General features: G+C 34.0%; 1 protein-coding gene across 2 annotated transcripts in view; it reads right to left on the bottom strand.

The window, feature by feature from the left end:
- LOC129229281 (alkylated DNA repair protein alkB homolog 8-like) overlaps window positions 1-21,062 on the bottom strand; it is a 57,012-nt gene extending 35,950 nt beyond the window's left edge. For both annotated transcript variants that reach the window (XM_054863554.1, XM_054863553.1), the window contains exons 1-3: window positions 20,883-21,062; window positions 15,064-15,286; window positions 6,602-6,730 (exon numbers count right to left, since the gene is read on the bottom strand). In XM_054863554.1, coding sequence (XP_054719529.1) covers window positions 6,602-6,730; window positions 15,064-15,286; window positions 20,883-20,984 — 454 coding nt within the window. In that variant the 5' untranslated portion in view covers window positions 20,985-21,062. The remainder of the gene's footprint in view (window positions 1-6,601; window positions 6,731-15,063; window positions 15,287-20,882) is intronic.
- Between the last annotated feature and the right edge of the window lie 28 nt (window positions 21,063-21,090).

The raw sequence follows: 21,090 nt of genomic DNA, 5'->3' as shown, positions 1-21,090 counted from the left end.
GTATTACTTTAAAATTAAACGTTTTTGAACATTAAAGATTTTCCTCACCCAACTTTTTTTTGTTTTCGCTCATTCTATCAACTTCAGTGACTAAAAGTAGTACATTGTATTCCTGATTATCCGTGTCGGATTATCCGGTCTGCGGATTATCCGTGAAGCCAAAAATTCAAATTAAAAATTTTTAAATTAATTAAAGCTAAAAATTATGCCAAATTTTAATACACATTTCAAAACTAATACTCATGTATTACTTTTTGTATTATTAGAGTATCGTAATTAAACCCGAAGTAATTTATGTACCACAGTGTACTTTACTTATAGCCTCCAAATACACTTTTCTGCGTGCTTGGTCATATTCGGATTATCTGTGTTTTTCGATTATTTGTGTACACCCGTGCATTAATTAGCACGGATAATCGAAAGAACAGTGTGCTTTTGATTGATGGAAACGACCCCATTACTATTTCGCCACTTTCTGATTTTGAAGTTATTTCATTCACTGAAAACTAACCCTATCAAATATATTTGCACCAATGTGATAGTAGACAGTCGACTATCATTATTTTGATGCTTTGTACATTTAACTGCAAAATATAAAAAGCATTCCCTATTGACTACTCATTTCATCATGCTTTGTTTTATTTTGAAAAGTTGACACGTAATGTTTTCAGTAGTACCAAGACTTAGTTCGATAAATCTAGGTAAAATTCAAGGGATCAAAAAATGTAAAATTTTAGGAGTTTGAATTTTGCAACTAAGCATTAATTTTTCACGTCGGCGAGAGCTAAGACCCAGCACACATGAGACTTTTCCTAATCGATTCCCAGCACGCTCCTTCCACCCCCCCAGTTTCCGGCTAGGCAGACCAGGGCTCTCGTCGGCCCTGCACGTCCCAAGAGAGAAAAGTCTCTCAGTTTCTGAAGCCTAATATCGTCATAAGTTGTGACCAGCCTCATCACTACCCTTGCAATAAAGAAAAACTCGATAGGCATCGATAGGCAACCGAAACGAAATATTGATGACCTTCCAAGTTGGGCGAAAACTAAGATCGATCACCGGGGGGGGGGGGGGGGGGGCAGCCGTTCCTCCCCTTCTTTGCACGACTGGGCCCTGTTAAATGCCGTAAAAAACTATGTTTTCTTCTTCAAAATTTTAAAAGATTCGTACCACCAAGTTTTCTCTGTAAATCCATGGTAATTTTTGTGGACCTTTGTCAAGAGCAAAAGGTAAAATTCCTCGTAAAGATTAAAAAAATGTGACCTTTCAAAGACAATTTTCTTTTAAACTGTCCAAGTCTGATTTAACAAACTTTCCAGTCTTTTCTATTACTATTTGGCAATTTCTATAAATGCATTATGAAGGAAACAAAGCTTCTAAAGATTAATATTTCAAAAAAAAAAAAAAAAAGAAAAGAAAAACTACATTAGATTGACAACTTTTATTAGTAGATTTAATAGCCAAAAAGAAGACATTTCTAAATTATGTTGCGCTAAATTTACCGAAGTTTCTGTGGTTAAAAAGATGAACCCTTGGTATAACGAAACCATTTCTGATCTAAACTTCAAATCGAAGCAAAAATGCTCTCATCTCATTTCTCTGCAGCGGTTTTGTTTGCTTTTCCGATTCCTTCGCGCTATCAATGCCTGAAGGCACTTGAGAGGGTGTGTTTCGAACAATGAAAGACATTCCTCACTGACTCCTCTGAAGAACAATATCTCCATCCCCCTTCGACACAAATTCCGGTTCAGAAGTCCCCTTTTCTGGATGTCGTGTAAATCCTGTCAGTTGTAAAACTAGTTTGCGGCTAAAACGTACAACGAGCATGATGCTTTCGTCACAACCAGGGTGCAACATTTTGCGCCATCTATTGGGTAAAGGGAGTTTTTTTCCTAAAAAGAGACACTCTTAATATACCTTTATAAAAATACATTTTGTCCTCAGCTTTTTTTTTTCAGGAACATTACTAATGCAAAACAAATAACAATGCAGGAAAAAAAGTCAAGTTGACTTTAACAATTCTATCCGTATAACGAGTTAACACTTACTTTTTCTTTCATAAAGCCAGGGTCCAATACAGGCTGATTTTGCTACCGTTTTTCGGTACCTTCACAAAAATCTTGTTTTGAAATAGGTACTTTCACAAAAATCAAGTAATAAAATCAGTAGCTTCACAAAAACATCGAAAATTTCACAAAAATTTGCATTTTAAAATATAAAACTTGTTTCTCTGTTTAAAACAAAATTTACTCATGAAATAAAATTCTAAGCAGGTTTATATGAACAATCGCTTAAATAGCAACCTTTTTGTGGTATTTTAACTAATTTTTAGCTGTTTCTCGCCAAAGTGTATTTATGCATTATCATCACAATCCTTTAACATATTTTGAGGCACCGTTTTTCTCATAATTTCCAATATTGTACACATTACATATCCCATTAAGCTGAAATTACGATGGTATTTTTGGTACTTCTTAGGTTTTTAGCACCCCCTCCCCCCACCCAAAAAACGAAACCTGTTAAGAATAATACTAGATAACATTTACACTTTTTGAACTAAAATTTCACTTGTTCTACTTCTCTTTTATAAAAATTAGGATGCCTCCAAAAGTTCACAAAAACAATGCTGATAAAAAAGAACATTCACAAAAATGGAATGATGCAATACTTTCACAAAAATAGGTAGCAAGAAAAAAATCCTGGATTGGCCCCTGAAAGCAGTAATTAAACGAGCTGATGTGTGCATCACATGACTTCCTTTTACTCCAATTTAATGTCATTTCCCCATTATTGGCAATTTTAATGTGATTCAATAGTTTACTCTTTAAATATCATCAACAGTGGCCAAATTAAAACCAGATTTTAAAAAAAAATCGCCAAATTTGTCACGAAGTTGGCGACAAAACTTGGTGACCAAAAGACTGGCGATATATCACTAAGTGTCCGACAAATTATAACACCACTTGAGTTTACATCGAAATTAACAATAATTTCCCCCAAAAAAGGGGCAAAAGACCCCCTTAGGAACATCTGAATGCAACCAAAAAGGAAAGTGCACAACTAGACCCCACTAGAAGTCTATGTACCAAATTTCAACTTTCTAGGACATACAGTTTTTGAGTTATGCGAGATACATACGACACATGCACACATACATACGGACGTCAAGAGAAAATTTGTTGTAATTAACTCGGGGGGGGGGGGGGGTCATCAAAATGGATATTTCGGGTGTCTGTACATTCCTACGCATATATCCATGTGTGGTCGGGTCGAGAAAAAAAACTCATCATTCATTCGGGAGTGAGAGAAATGGAAATTAAGGCCGATTTTTGAGTGAAATTTTTTTTGCGAATACTTCCTTTTTTGTAAAAGGAAGTAAAATGAGATGAGGACCAGTGACGGATCCACAAGGAGGGGAGGCGATCGCTCCCCTCCCCCAAAAGGTTTGAAACTTCAAAAAATTTCCGGGAAAAGGTCATCAAACTCTCTGACTCCCCTCCCTCCAACACATTACAAAAAATTGCCTACAACTGTATTTTTACAACTTTAATTCTAAAAAATTTCCAGGGAAGTCTCTGAACCCCCTTTAGCCAATGTCATCAAAGATCGTCAAAATTTTTGAGTTCTTGGATCTTTAATTTCGATAAAATCGCCGAGGAAGATTTCTTTGATTCCTATAGGTTTTCAAGACTACAGTTCCAAAAAACTTCTGCAGGAGGGCAGCAAAAGCTCACCTCTTCCTAACATCACTAAAAATTTTAAACTATGTGTTTGGAAATTGAATATCAACATATTTCCGGGAAATAGCACATCCAAAAAAAATTTTCTGGGAGAGTTTTTCAAAATCAAAAAATATTTTTTGCTTTCTTTCTCCTTCATTTAATAATGCAAAAATATTTTACAAATCATTAAATCAAGTAGTTTCTGTAGCTTAATATTTATTCATTTATTTTATTTGCTCTAAAATAACTAACTCGCATATTGATATCACAAATTACTATGAAACGAATAAAAGGGGGGATGCGTGAGCATGAACAATAGTTTTAATTGCCTTTATTTTTATCTTATATTCGTTTTTCATGAGGTCATTCAAAAAATCATCTTTTTATAGAGCAACGTCTTTATGAATCTCAAATGCTAGCTAATAAGTGTTCTGTTCTTTCAATGAGAATTTGGAGGAAGCCACAGAAAATAAAGTGTAGTAGGCTTCCTCTCTCTACGGAAAAAGTTTCTCTAAAAAAGATTTCTGCAGCACCAAAAGTGCTGATGAGCATGATCCCCTTTTGTGTGGTATTAAGACTATTTTAGCACTCTTATAACAGTAGGGGTGCTCATAACGAAAAATTACTCGTATATTTAAGAATTGGGAAGTTATTTGTGACTGTTTCTTTATCAATAAGCAGTAAAATATTTTGTTCAAACCTACCCTACTTAGAAAAGTTTAAATACTGTTTTCCCCTCCCGTGATTTTTTTTGGGTTGGAGGGGGGGGGGGGATGAATGTTTTGTAGTTTTGGGAGGGGTTTTAACCCCAAACCCCTCCCTTAGCTGTACCACTGTTTCCGAGAGAGTTTTGAACCTCATGCCTTCATATCTTTAAAGAAGGTAATTGAATTATGTTTTTGAGATTGCAATTTCAAAGAAATTTGGGGGGAGAGCACCCTGAGCCTATGCCCTTCCCCTAACATCAATGAAAATCCACTAACATTGCGTTTGTTGAAGCTTCAACATCAAAAAGTTGAGATATAGCTCCTGACCCCATCTCTTCCCTTAATGATACCAAAGATGGCCAACAAATGCATTTTCAAGGCACCTATTTGGAATAATTTCTGATGGAAAGTTCTGAACTATGTAGCCTCCCCTATCGTCATAAAAGATGGCTTATAACTGCATTTTTAGGAATTCAATTTTTAAAAATTTCCAGACAGGAACCCCCATGTCCCTCTTTCCTCATCTTTCAACATCACTCAAAAATCAGCTATAATTGCGTTTTTGGAAATTCTAAATCGAAACATTTCTGGGGAAAAGTTATGAACCCCATGTCTTCTGCTACATTATCAAAGATAGTAGGTGGCCTATACAATTGCGTTTTCAAGACTTTAAGGTCAAAATTTAAAGATATCTAAAATTACGTTTTTGAAAAACTCTAATATCAAAACACGACTGGGGAAAATTCTTCAAACTCTTTGAATCATACACATTATTCGAAAAAAAAAAACCTACGTCATGTTTCAGTTCTTTAACTTTTTTCAAATCTTATTTTCATTAGTACCCCCCCCCCCCCCATAATGCATTACTCATTCGCTCCCTACCAACAGGATTGTCTGGATCTGCCACTGATGAGGACTAAATATCTTTGTATTTGATTTGTGGATAAGAAGGTTTTTAAAAAGTTGCAGTTATTTTGAAATGAGCCTTAGTTTTGATTATCAGCTGTGCTGTAGTTGGGAATGGGGGGGGGGGGCAGGAGGAAGCTATCCATCAAAATAGGTGAGTGTTTACGGTAAAAAAAATGCAAATTTAAAATAGAGACGATCTTTAATCATTCTTTTAATTATAACAGTTCATTGCATCCCAAATAAGCATATGATAAAAAGAATGAATGATAAAAAAAATTTCTAGCTGTCATTGCCTCTTTTCCCTTTGTAAGCAGCAGATTTCTTTCCAAAAGCATGTTTGTAAATTATGCAATTTTTCCAAAAAAAAAAAAAAAAACTCGAAAACTTTTAGCATTTTTTATTTTGCACTTATACCTAATTGATAGTAGCACATTAACACAAAGTATATATTTGCATTATTATATTGAGCAATACGATACTATGAAAAGACATTTTTAAACTTAAAATCTACAATGCTGTGATCTTGAACATTTCAAATTAAACATTTTATTGAAAAAACAAGAATATAACGTAAAGAGCATAATGTACTATTGCATTAAAATACTCCAATAAAAAACAGGACATTTCAATGTGAAATCATACAAGCCAAATAACAAGTTTTAAACAATTTGTACGAAAATAATGATGAGAAAAAGGAAAAATACAAGCAGCAATTTTAATAGAAAAAGACAAAGGATGAATAAAGAGCTCATCAGCCATGGAGGATTCAATAAATATCGTCAAAAGACCAAAAAATTTTAACTACAAACTAAAAGAGAGTGTTCAAGCTCCAGTATACGTAATACGGAGTAACATTGGGCAAAACGCACCACATATTAAACTATAAACAATAACTTAAACCTAAAAAATTTTATTTTTTAAATTTTAGGTTTAAGTTCTTGTTTATTGTTTATAACAAGACTCCACGGCTGATGAGCTCTGGATTCATCCTTTGTCTTTTCCTATTAAAATTGCTGCTTGTATTTTTCCTTTTTCTCATCAGTATTTTCGTATAAATTGTTTAAAACTTGTTATTTGGCTTGCATACTTTTTATATTTACTTGGCTTTTCAGTTTTGCTGTTTTGCGCATCTATGGGCTTTTGGTGTGGTCTTTTCAATATTTTTCCCTTTTATTATAATTATATATATATATATATATATATAAATATATATATATATATATATATATATATATATATATATATATATATATATATATATCTTACCATTTACATCATCAAAGGTAATAGCAGAAATCAGACTACTTTCCTCCTCCTCTGTAACAAAGTCCTCGATTAGCGTAAGTCCTTGAGGCCAACTTTTCTCAAAAGATACATGCTTTGGAACATCATTAGCTGTGGGAATATAAGAAAGTTCTGAACTGAATGCAACTTTAAAATGCAGTTCACAGAAAAGTATTTAGAAAATAATATTTTGCTATTTACAGGCTAAAAGTGGCTAACAAAGTATAAAAGTAGAAATCAAGCAGTAATTTGAACAGTGTTGTATGGCTAATTTTTTTCTTAGTGGAACACATTCTGGACAAAAAAAAAAAAAAGAAGAAACTTGCATAAATAAATTAAATGAACAGATATCATTGAGCTTTATTCCTTGATTGATATGGGGTGGAAGGTGAGGGAATTCTCTGGAAAAAAAAGATTGATTTCTATACAATATAATTGTATACTGTAAAATTACTAAACATTACTGACATTACTTTTAATTTGGGGTGGGCTGTTTCACTTTTCCAACTGTAAGCGAATTCAGTGTGAAGTTCAACTTCCACATTACACGCATGCCTAAGAACCCGTTTATAGGGTAGGTAACCATTCACAACACAACACATTCTCACAAACAAAAGAAAGACAGGAGAGAGAAAGCACATCCATGTCCAAGCCGCAATTCGAACCCAGGACCTCCCTATTGAAGTCAAACTGCACTGGCCAGTAAACAAGGCGGCCGACATAAATCATACTTATGATTGTTGGCCAATATAAGCTTGCATGCTTCTAATGAACCCCAAAAAACTTAGAAAAAGGGAAAGGAAATTTTTAAGACAAAGACATCCAGTGTCTATGTTGTATGAGATATCCAGTTCGAGATACATGTCAACCATAGAAAGATTGTAGGTTATACAAATTTTTATTGGTATCCACTGTCTAGCATTTTATAAGTGACTAGCAAAAATACCCAGAGTTGCCTGGGCCAGTAATAATTATGAGAAACAATTGTTACTTGCATTTGTTTAAAGTCAAAGAATTCAAAACACACTTTTTTGAGGTGCTTAAAAATTGAGCTTCTTCGTAACTCATAAAACTAAAATAGCAATAAGTAAAAAGAACAAAATAGTATTGATTTAGAAATGAAAGCACAACATTTAAGCATATACAAATTTGAAGAATTTTCAAATTATGAAATTAATCTTCACATGTTTAAAAATATTTATCTGTTTATACTTTTTTTTTAACATGGAGTCTAAAACCTTCTCTGTATGGCTATTGAAGTACAAAGTGTTTTAAAAAAATGTAGTCGCCCATTATCCCCTCATACTTGCTTTAATTATTTTGAGACATTTCAATCATTGTGGGCTCTTGGTGCGATTTTATCAAATTTGTGGGAATCGTTTTGGAATACCTTCAGTAATGCCCTCCCCCCCTTCCTTTCCTTACTTTGTAAAAGAATGTGTTGCTAATTTTCGTTACAGAGATATTGGGTCCAGATGCTGAGATACTTTTGGTCACCATAAAATGGTGCTAAACAGCTTCAAACTAGTTAAATCTGCAAAAAAAAAAAAAAATATATCATAGCACTTACAGTCAGTTGTATGATGAGAAAGAGTTGTGCAAATTATATTAAAAGTACAAAATTAATTCTGACAATCATTATTAAGAGCAAGAAATATGTTTTGTACTGTTAGGTCTACTTAAAGAAACAGAAATTGTGAGTAATTGAGGGACGGCTTGTTGGGGGTAGACGCAGTGGCGGATACAAGCGAGGGGGTCAAGGGGGTCATAACCCCTCCCTCTCAACCCGCAACAGTATTTGAATGTTCGCTCGAAAAAATAAAAACTTGATCAAAACCGTAAGAAGTGTATAAGAAGTCCTCCTTGTATAAGAAGTGTAAGTACCTCCTTGTATAAGAAGTGTATACAAGGAGGAGGGGGGATCATGGGGGTCATGACCCCCTCCTCCAAACAAAATCTGCGACAACACTTTGTAATCTGTTTTAAGGTTCATTGTATTTGAGTAGTGAAAATGACTGCTTGAAAAAAAAAAGCCGGACCGAGACCATAATAAGAAACAGTAAATAGTTCTCGATTTTTTTTTTGGGGGGGGGGGGGGGATTAACTGTCACTTTTCTATTTATAGCATATGTATTTAAAATATGTCGACAGTAAAAATAGCTTTTCTTGAGACAGTTAGTCTGCGGTGCTGGGTTCAGGAGCCAGTATTTGAAAAGTAACAAAGAAGTGTCTGACGCCCGTTTGCTTTTTATAAGCAACTAATTTAATCAAAGATAGTTTTTGTAAAACCATATCCAAAGCTTCAGGCATCGCTTCAATCGATAAAACATTTGAGTTCGTAAATGTTTTTTTTTTTTAATTTTTTTTTCGTAAAGTCTCTATATTACAATTTCTTTCTGTTGTAATTTTTAGATAGTTCAGTTTTTAGTCGTGCTGAGTTTTATTTTAAATGTGCTGTAAATAGTTTATTAGTTTAAATCAGTGTTTAGGATTTATTATCGTGCAAGAAACTTAAAATTTGAGTGTCGTGTAACGCAAAACCTTATTATGCATAGGTTCTCGCAGGGGTGCCCACCTAGGCAGTGGCGGATACAAGGGGAGGGTCATAGGGGTCAATATTATCCGTTTGCATTGCATTCAAACACTTTATGAATAAAATGTAAATGATTTCAGTTTTTGAATTATTTTTAAAAGTAAATACTTGAAATACTACCTCTTTTAATTGTTTATAAAATTTATTCGTTAGGTTTTTGTCCTATTAGGTGCCATATTCCTGACTGTTGTGGTATTTTTAAACACCTAAGCAGTTTCAGAAATTTTTCAGACCAAAAACCATAAGTTTATTCATGAAGGAGGGGGGAGGGTCACTCTTTAGCATGAACCCCCTAAAATGTTAGTCTGTATCCACCCCTGGGTAGAAGATAAGTAACCCCCCAATGTTTGCTGTTTAAGCGCATTTCTCTTTTCGCGGACTATTCCACCAGGCAGAGAAAAAACTCTTTCCGATGAAACAAAAGTCGCCATCACTATTAAATACTTCAACACAACTTTTAACAGTTCTGAATTTTTACAGTTACAATATTGACCGTAGTAATATATAGGATTCTGCTACCAGTGTCAAGTTCTTCCAATAGCTTTGACCTTTTCCTCACCCTCCAGTTATCTTCAACCATCTTGTAGGGATTTTCCCAAAAATCATTCTTTACATAGAAAAATCAATCTTTTTAAATGTGCGCAAATAAATGAAATTTTTGGAGTAATTCTATAAGTAAACTTATAGAATTACTCCAAACTTAATTACCTAGCGAGAAAATTGGAACAAATTGTACCATAATTTTGAATTATAATACAAAAACATCAACATCGAAACCAAAACATCGATAAAGTAAGACAAAACAACGTTAGATGAAGCACAAATTTGCAAATTACAGCATAAGATGTTCTGAAAACATGGAAGGTAAAACACTGATGTTAAAAACATCGATGTTTCCAAAACATTGACATCGATGTCGCACTCCTAATTGGTGATATTTTGTTTACATGGTAAAAGCTAAGAAACATTATTACGTAGTCTTTGACTTCAAAAACAGTGACAGCTGAAAAAACTGCCAAATGCATGAGCTACTGAAATCTTTCTGCAAAAATTATGGCAATATTTCTGCCGGTTGATTGGATAATGAGTAAAAGTGTCCAATCAGCACAAATAATATTACAAAAACCATTAATTACATTAAAGTTCCGTTTAAATGGAAAATGATGAGCCAAATCCATTTATTATTAGCCAATCTTATAGAAAAAGGTTACTTTAAGATTTGACTTGAGAAAAGCCTCAAACAGTCAGACGAAACGCAAAAATATTCAACAATGCAATAATTCCAGCTATCAACTGGGAGTTGAGATGATACACTAAATAATGAATTGGGTTGATGAAAGCCTTCGAACATAGAACAGAAAAGCTCATAACTCGTTTTTTGTACAACTTAGAACTCTTTAACATATGCCATCTTCAGCAGAAAAATTAGCGCTTTCGATGGACACATAATTTTAATAAGTGCACATATTTTTACCCCCATGTTGGGGCATTTATGCGAGAATCGGGACTTAAATTAGAATAAAAAAAGAACTATCAATCGGATTTTTTGAACTGGTCTATAAACCTTCCCAATACCAAAAAGAACAAATGGTCAGTGGCGGATAGAGCCGGCGGGCAACCGGGCATTTGCCCGGTGGGCCGGTCATGTTTGGGCCGCTCAGTTGCCCTGTCTACGAACAATAAAATGTAAATACCGATACGTAAATTCTTTAGTTTCAATCCCTCTTAACGTATAGGCTCAAGCCCGCGCCGCGGGTGGAGGGCATGTCGGCGCAAAGGGGGCAGGGGGATGCTACACCACCTCAGTTTTTCAGAAATGGAGCCGCCAATTTCATTTTAGTAATGCAATGAAAACAGGAAAACGTTGGCAGTATTAAAAAGTTAAAATACTTTTGCCCAATTGTTAGTTTTAGTTACGAATGATAGTTCACATTTACTTTACTTCTGAATGACAATTAACAATTGTTATGAATTGTATTTCATAACTATTGCAATAAAAGTTACATTTTACAATAAAATTTTAACATAAAATGCAATCTTAAAACACATTTTAGAGCATCCAAAATACTATATTAATAAGACTATTCAAGTAAAGTTCTCAGAAATGTGCGTTTCTAACGCTTTTTACGAAAAATGAAGCATTCAGTTTCTCTCAGTATCCCTCGAAGGGTTCGAATCCGGTTTAAGACCCTTAGAGAACCTTAGTTAAGACAGTTAAATTCGAAAGTGATTAGATTTAAAAAAAATAATAATAAAAACATGGGTCTCAAGGGTCGCCGACAAACTTACCCTTTTTTACCATTTACCTTTCGTTTTTTTTTTTTTTTTTCTAAATAAAAAATATCGTTCTGAAAATCAAAGTTCAAGTGAAGAAAAATACACAGGTCCCCGAAATATGATTTATCTAGGAGAAAAATTAAAATACAGCGAGAGAGATTGAAAATATTGAAATAAATAGCCACAGCAGTGTTCTTAGTATGTGAAACAAAACTTTGTCAAGTGGTGAAGAAGATTATGAAATTAAAATAAAATGTAGAGTGGAAAAAAAGGCCTAAGGTCCTTGAGGTTATTTAAGGTCACCAAAGCATCAGCTCAGTACAAATTTTTTTTTTTTTACCTGCGGCCGCAGATGGCTTGCATTTCAAGTAAATAAAAATACCAGGCTGGAAATTGAAAATTTTACTATGGAAAATCTAAGTCTAAATGGTTTTGAAAGAGAAAACTGTAGGATGGTGATTCTTTTTTTAACAGAAGTTAAAATAAATAGATAAATAAAGATTGGGGCGTAGCCAAAAAGAGGGGGGAGGATCCAAAAGCTTATATCTTCCTTTTTTAGTCACCACAGTTAGCCTAAAGTGAGTTTTTAAAACTCTGCTTTTTAGGAGTTCTCAGAAAAATGCCCTTAGACGTCATAAAAGATGGCCCACAGCAGCGTAATTGGGATTTCAGCTTCGAAAAACTTCGAGGAGTGCGTTTTCCGGTGCAACCTACCTAGAAACTTCCCCTTCCCGTCATTTTAAAGAGCGTCAGAAATCAGGGTCGAAAAAATTTCGGAAGTCCCTTGAACATTTTCCCATAACATCATCGAAGATTGTCTAAAATTACCTTTTTTGACCCTCAATCTCAAAAAAAAAAAAAAAAAGGAGAATTCCCGAATCTTTCCTTCTCCCCATGCCACATCATGGCAAAAGAGTTTTTGACCTATTTCCTAAAATTAAATTAAAACCTCAAATTAAATCTAGACACCAAACAATTTTTGTAACTGGTCATAATCATTTCCCCATCTACGTACTTCGTTTCTCACTTTCAGATTCTGTATCAAGTAAAAGTTCATGTAATGGTGTCATAGACTCCCAGGTACACGCCAAGCCTTTATATCTTCCACTAACCTCACCTTTTCACATTAAATATAACCCCTCTCTTTTTCCTTCCGAAAATCTTCGCACAGCTTTCTTTCATCCTCATGAGAATAAATTTATACACACCCTCTTTTCATTCTTATCCAAAGGGGGTTATCTTGTTTAGGGGTTTTTTTTTTAATTTAAATTATGAACTCATGTAATAAAAAATTACTGGTGTTTCTAAAATTTAATAAACTGTTTTGTTTTCAGTCCTCCCGCCCCTCCCCTTCACCCCGAGAACATAGTGATTCACATTGTCTATGTTTGGTTGAACAGAATTATTTTCATTTAGTGCCAATTTTCGGTTTTTATTCAATTTATCACGCAGCTTTATAATTATAATCATTCTGCACTTTTAATGTATTGTATTGTACTTCTTATTGTGTTTTGTAACATTCAAATTCTAATTGCGACAGGTAACGGGAGTCTCTAAGGTGTATGTATATGCATAACAACACCAAAGATCGCCTACAGTGTTGCGTTGATAGGATTTAGTTTCGAAAGTTTACCATCATCTTCTCTTTTTATTAACATTACGAAAGATATTTAAAACACCGTTTCCAAATCTACAGCATCGAAAAATTTTAGGGAAAGCACTCCCCCCCCCTCCCCTCTTCATCATCAGTAAACCACGTCAAAAATCTCGGTATTAATGCTTCAATTTTGGAAAAAAATCTAGGGAGAGCCCCGCCATTACTCCTCGTCCTCCTCCTAAAATCATAGGAGGTCAGTTAAAGTTTCGTTTTTGGAACTTAACTTTTGAACAACTTTCTATGCCCTAGTTTTTATCAAAGAAAGCTTAGAATCATGTTTTTAAGACTTCATTTTAAGCAAATTCTTGGTGGATGCTACTCGAATCTCTCCTTTCACTAACATCGCTCAAATTCTTCTAAAACCGCGTTTTCAGAGCTAAGATTTTGAAAATTTCCTTGGACGCCATCTTCCTAACATAATTGAGAATAATATAAAAAACCAATTTTGGAGTTTCACTTCCAAAACATTGCAAGAGTAGGGCCTTCGAATTTCCGCTCTCCCTACATCACCATAGATCATCTAAAATTGCGTTTTTAAGACTACAATTTTGAAAAATTTCCGGGGAAGAAACCCCCGGACCCCTTATTTCTGATCTAATATTTAATGTAATGACTCCCATAAGCAAGAAAATAAATCTACTCTCTTACTGTGTATTACTGCATGACAAAATTAAGGGGTCAACTCGCCTCCCTAATAACCTTTCTATTCTAACAAAAGTTATGTTAAAATATATTATTACGAAAATAAGCAATAAAGCTCCAATCATTTAAAAATATTTAAATAGATTATTCCCCCCCCCCCCCCCCATTTTTTTTGCAAACCAAGATTTAGCTTATCTTGTATCAATTGTTCACCATTAAAACACATAAAGGATCCGTTCCGTTATCTTTTTTTTTTTTTAAAGTATTTAATTTTTACGAATGATTTTTTCATATTTAAGGGATATCGTTTCCCAATCGTTTGGTAAAAATTAGTATTAGGAGCTATGGGGCTGCGACATCCTTTATGCCAGGGCCGATTTCTTGAACCAATCCGCCACTGCAAATGGTGAAAGTTTCAGCCAAATCTGCTGGGTAGTTTCTGAGATCTTAGGGAACACACAAACCCACAAATTTACCAACATCCATTTATATATATATAGAATAAAATGACAGTTCAAAAATAGAGAGGGTTAGCTTTGTGAAAATTGAAAGATGCATTTTAAGCCTTTAGCTATTTGCTCAAGGGAAAAATTTACCACAGAAGACTCAGAATAGAGAAATAAGTTAATCTACCAGTACACAGATATATGGGGAAACTATCTTTTAAAAGAGTTTTCTGAAAGTTCTTTTCATTCTGTAATGTAAAATCCTGAACGGTGCTTTTCAAAATTATTAACAACTAGTGCACAAAGTATTATTTTCATCTTTCTATAATATTTCTTTAAATCCTTGATCAACATGTTAAGAAATGCATTTAAAAAGAATTTAAAATGAATGCTGACTGATTATGGAAACCATCCTTTCAAATTTTGACTTTTTAAAGCAAGATGAGGTCCAGGAAAAACTTTTTTATCGAGTTTGGATAGGAGTTATATAGATTTAAAAACACATTCACTATTAGAATAATCAAGTTTTATGGGGACAGTTGACAGTTCTTGAAAATGCCCCCTCCCCCTTAATAAATCAATCACTATTAATAATTAAGTTTTTGGTGACATATTTTTGGCTATAACTCGATATTTAAGATAGTTAAATTATTGTTCTTTTACTATTTTATATTATTTTAAGTATTTTAAAATTTAATATTAGATGTAAAAAAATATAAGGTATGCTATGAGAAAATGCTCTATTTATAAAAGTACATTTCAAGCTTCATTAAGCTGGTCATATCTTGTAGCTACATTTTATTTTCAGAAAGTATACAATTTTACTTACTATCAACATAAGCCATATAAAGGACTTGGCCAGATCTTAAATGCCTCCCTTGAAACAAATCCATAGCTTTCTCTGCTTCTTCTATAGTACTTAAGGTTACGAATGCATACGGTTTACCTGGGAGCATAATCACATCTTTCACCAATCCATGCTGGCTGAACAAATCCAATAAAAATTCTCTGTGAATTCCACAGCCTAAGCCACCGTTTCCAATAAAAAGGCTCTAGTTTACCAAATGAGAAAGAGGAAATTCAGAGGATAAATTAATCCAGAAAAAAAATACTTTGTTTAATTAAATGTATAACAATTTTACATGTAAACATCCTTCTTAACAACGTTTATTGTTTTTTACTAGTTTGATAATACATTCTATAACAAAAAAATTGCTCACCAAGAAGGAGTAATCAGAATTGAAACAAAATTTTATATGTACCTGAAGACAATTACAAAATGAAAGCAAAACTATCACAGGATAATTCATCATGGGAAAAATTTCAAATCAATTTAGGTTTCAATACCCTGTTGGGTCACCTCTAGCATGAATGCACGAGGCAATATTTGTGAGGATTTGGCCTTGAAAGTCTAGCATGATGTCATTCACTATATCCAATGAACCCCTCAGAGCAAGCACAAGATTTGAGAAGCAGAAAGTCTTCTAGAGCAGAAGGCTTGGCTGTTGTAAAAGGACACAGATTATATTTCTGTGGTGCTTTCTTTGCATCCATCAAAAATGACACTAGCTTTCCCATACTTACAAGTGACTTATACACTGCATTGCTGGCATATTTCCTTGAAGCAGGGTTGGCAAGTTTTTGCCGGAGGCGGAAAAAACCATGGCAAAAACCACGGTTTTTACTGCCTGGCAAAAATAGGTTTTTGTCAGTTTTTGCCAAAGTGGCAAAAATAGATGTTAACAACTTACGGACAGTTTTTTTTTCCCTTTTATATAAAAGTAAAAGCATGTAAAGATTTTGATAAAATTTTAATTTAATTATTTTTATAGTTTAAACTTACTTTTATGGAGCATTTTCACTTCTAAATTTTTAAACATTAACATAAAATTTCAGTTTGTAGCATCTAAGACAAATAATTAACTTACAATGAAAATGTAATTAGCTTGTTTATTATAGCATTTTTTACAGAATACTAAATATCTATATAAAGTATACTTAATCAAGATAAAACTATAAAATAAAAGTAATTAAAAAGCAAAATACACATTTCTTTAGATTGAAATATCACTTAAATCATCATATCATAGTCTATACCATCTTCATCAAAACCTATTTGTTGTTTAAGCATGGCATAGCAATAAACTAGTTTCGCGAGAGAAGCAACTGACAAAGGGTTTCGTATTTTTGATTGTATAAAAGAAAAATTTGAGAAATATCTCTCTTTTGCAGCAGAACTTGCAGGACACATTTGAAAAGTTGCGACTAGTGTGCAGAAATCTTTAGGTACTGCATGTAAATGCATTATTTCTTTAGTGAGGAAAGTTAATATTTTTCTATATTCAAGTAAAGATTCTGTTAATAGTTAAATAGCTTAGAAATCTTAGTGGGATAAAGCAAAAAGTGAGTAATTAAACGTATGCATATATATATAATTAGAATGCAATCTTTTCATTAATTTACTAAGCTTAACCCTTTCAGACGTGGCGTCCGGTATACCGGACATGAACTTTAAACAGCTGCTAATCATTTATTAATTGAATAAGTTACTTGATTTTTTCGTAGTTGACTCTTTACAGTCTGATTATTATTATCTGTACAAGAAATTTTCATTTTGGATTGACAACATAAAGAAATAGGGGTTAAGAGAATGGGATTTGCTTATTTTTCCAACCACGGATTCTCGTCGCAAAAGCGAGTGTTTTTTTATGACTTAAAAAAATACATATAATCTTATATTAATCATTTCAAATGCTTACATTATGTCTTATTATTGTTTAGAGAATATTTTACAAACATGTTTTTTCGATGTATCTCATCGTTTTATTATCTGAAATATGTATTTCTATAACATATGTCCGGATTATTGGACGTGTCTTAACTCTTTTAATTCCTCATCTATAAACTTGAAATTTTGTCTATAAGATACTCTTTACCATAGTACACTGACTACCAAATAAAAACACTTTTGGATTAGTATTTTAAAATTCCGTCTGAAAGGGTTAAGTAAACCATTCTTTGTTTTAGCATTGAAGGAATTGACTCATTCTGAAAAAATTGTTTTAGCAAACATTTAAAATCTTAAGTTTTGCAATCCCAACATTTCTTTTTTATTTATTTTTCACCTTATAAATTAGAAGTAACATGGTGAGACATAATTAAAATATTAAAGTGCATTATTTATATTATATTGTCACTATTTCTTGATTAACAATATAATGCTACTTTATTTGCAATTAGGTTTTTGACATTTTTTTCCATTTTTGCCATGGTTTTTTCCACTGTCCCGGCAAAAAACCCAACCCTGCCTTGAAGCTTACATATCATTGCCAAAAATATGATCAAGCAGGTATCTTCCATCTATTACATATGAGGCAGTGAGAAGCAAAGGGATGTAAGTGGCAAAATTAAAAATTTGGAGATAACCAGTACAAATGGTTGGTGAACCTCTCCTCTATCTTGGGGCAAGAAATGGTACTAGTAGACCTGGTAGTTGCTTCTATACAGCTTGATTTAGAAAAGAAAATCAATGAAAGCCTACCTGGGATCTTATCTTTAAACACGTTTTATTCAAAACTTGAAAATGTCCACTTACATCCCTTTGCTTCTCACTGCCTCATATATGACACCAGCTGTTCGTTCTGTGACGTTGGATGAAAATTTTGCTTCAGATAATAGCACTTTAACGATACAGGATTTCTTTCCTTCTGAAATCAGATTCATCGAATACTGATGGAGGATCAGCGCATAACTCGTACCAGAAGTTTTTAGCAATTTTTTATTCCATCATTATTGTTCATACCATTCGGTGAAAAAGATGGTTTGGGCTTACACATCTTTACAGATAGTAACTACTTTCGTAACAGAAGCTAAAGACATAACTGCTTACCTCCTTTACGAAGAAATGCCACAAAATTGTTTGCCTTCAATTTCCTTTGATGTTACTACCCCATCTATCATCTCATCATACCCGAGGTCTCATCGGAACTCACCTTATCATCAACGAGCAATACCACTACCAACTTGAGAGGAAAGAAACTTCTAGGTGCTTTAGAAATGGATTGTGATTTCCAAACTGGGAGACAAAAAGGTGTAAATATTTTGCATTCTATTGTTGTATTGCTCATTGCTCTCATCAAGACTTATTCTATCGTTGAATCACTATAGGTTCTAGACCACCTGAATTTGGCACTGCGTTAGATCGTTGGATAGCTGATGTTTGATGTGATCAAATTTTTTTTATCGCATAATGTACTCAAAAGTTTCAGATAGTGTTGCAAGTATATGTCTGCATATTTAGCATAATTCACATAACCAGCTGCGTAAAAGAGAGGTAGCTTGGTGTTTGCAAATGAGAACCCCCCACCGACTTAGAGGGTGCAGAATTGCCTGTCTCACTATTGGCAATTCCGGTTTGTCCCACCCTTATGGTGATGGCAAAAGATGGTAGAAAATTTGAAGTAAGTTAATCAAGAAGAAGTAGGGAAACTTTGGTCAATTTGGACTTTTTTTATGCTGCACAGGAATTTTGTTTTCCAGCTCTCTAAACAGTTTAATAACTCCAGTTACAAATAATTTGGTTACTGAGCTCGCTTAGATCTTTTAGAATTATCATTCTGACATTACCATATCATTATGAGGCATTTTGTACTTCGGAAAAGTTTAAGTCGGGGAAATTTTTTCGTAAACTTCACTGCAACTGTGCACTCACTGTGATTTTAGAATGTAAATTCAGGGTTACCCCCCCCCCTCAAAGCAATGGCGCACCCCTTAAGTGTGACGGAGTACCCATCCAGAATAAAAGTCCTTAAAAAAGAAAGAAATACCCCTTGAAAAAAACTGCCTTAAAAATTTCAATAACGCAAAGCTGCTCCATGGACCCCGCCCCATTCCCCCCCCCCCCCCCGCTTCTGCACCTCTGTTAATTAGAATTTTTTTTCTGTGAGAGTTTATTGTTTTACTATTATAGAGTGGTTTCTGCGAGGTTTGAGAATTTTTTTTAAGTAATAGAAATTATTTTTATTTAAATAGAGGATTATTTCGTTCGCCCCCCCCTTCCCCCCAAAACCCGACGCGCAAAGTGCTGGGACTTTTTACCCCTTCTTGCTGGAAGGGTAAGAAGTAATTTCCAACAGGTTTCACCTTTTTTTTTTTTGGATGTTTGGGTTTGGTCATTTTCTGAGCTAATTTTACTGTACTACATTTATTCTAAAAGCGCCACTAATTTGATCACACTCATAGGGTCTCCAATCCTACAAAGAGATCCTAGATATGCTCGATCTGTGACAAAACAGGTGATTGAGCAGTCCACAAGAAATGATAATGTGAAAAACTAACTTCTCTGACGCCCTTGATGTGTGTAACCCAGCATTGTCCTTTTGAAAAATGGCTCTTGGGTACACACTGCATGCTAGCACATTTGAAGCAAGTAGCAAATTGTCTTTTGACTGTCATGGTGCTGTGGAGCAATATAAAGAGTGACCATGTTTCATGTATGATATCACCTCAGCTATGGTTGTGGTGGGCAGCTGATGGCAGCAAAGGCAGTATTAGGCATTCACAACATGGTCTCCACAAACATACACAATTGTCATCATTGTCAAATTTGAATCTAGATTTATTGCTAAAGACAATCTGGATCGATTTGGTTGCAGCCCCAATCCCTTTGAACATGACACTACTTCACATGGAGGCAACACTGTGAAATTCTGCTTTTGTTTTCAGTTGCACACCCTATCTGCAGCAGGGGTCATACTATCAGGTGCCATGGCTTACAATATATGGTCACTCCTACAATTAATCCACACCACTATGATAGCTAAACGGTATATTTGAGCCATGATTCAGTTGCATGACTATGTTGACACTAATGGCAGGCTCAAAGAACCCATTTTTTACTAGGACAATGCAAGGTCACACATAGTGAGGACCACAAAGGACTTACACTTCCTCATTGTCACCTTTTCTAGCCATCTCAATCACCTGATTTGTCAAAAGTCGAGCATATCTGGGATGGCTTGGGGTAGTAAATTCAACAGCAAAAGAGCATGATTGAGTTAGGTAGTGACACATATAAATAAATGAGGTATGAGAAAGGAGGACATTGTTTGAGACTGTTATAAGACTTTGCTTGCCGGTATTGCTTCTATAGATGGCTCATTCTGTTCGGGATTTGATTAATTGATAATTTTTCTTTCATTTTGTAGCCACTTTCTAACATCAATATTGTCTTTACATACGTAAAACTTCGTTTTATTCCAACAACTCCTTCTAGCTGCTTTAATTTTATTGTTATAGAGTATATTTTTTCAACTTTTATGATCAGTTACGGTGGTACGTTAAGAATAATATTGCCCAGTTGTATAACAATGTTGCCATGTTTTGGAAATTTAGATTAGTATTCAAATCTAACAGAAGTGTAGAATGAAAGCTTAACCCATGACGTACAAAAAAATCTACATATTTCTCTTTTAAAGTTACAACAACAGATAAAAACCAATACATTCTACTCCAACTGGGAAAATTCATTGAAATTAGACTGATTACCTGTTAATCATACCCTATATGGACTCAAAATACATTAGATCTTTGTTTCATTGCATGAACTGGCTGAAGAACTTAATACACAGCAATTAAGTATGCACTTACACTTGTATGTTCGATTGATGTTTTTATGTTCTCATGCTTCATTAGGATTTCTTCGCAATGTTTCAATTTCCTGGCCACTTTTTTGCAAATTTTACGATCCATAATAAAGATTAAACAGAAAGCAACATTGAACGAAACAGAAAACAACGAAACAATCACTTTTCTAGCAGACGCAATAATTACGGCGGACTTCCGTTATAAACAGCAA

The sequence above is a fragment of the Uloborus diversus genome, chromosome 9, assembly GCF_026930045.1.
Source record: "Uloborus diversus isolate 005 chromosome 9, Udiv.v.3.1, whole genome shotgun sequence".
NCBI lineage: Eukaryota > Metazoa > Arthropoda > Arachnida > Araneae > Uloboridae > Uloborus > Uloborus diversus.
Note: the sequence above shows the minus strand (reverse complement) of the source record. Positions and strands in the feature narration are given on the sequence as shown.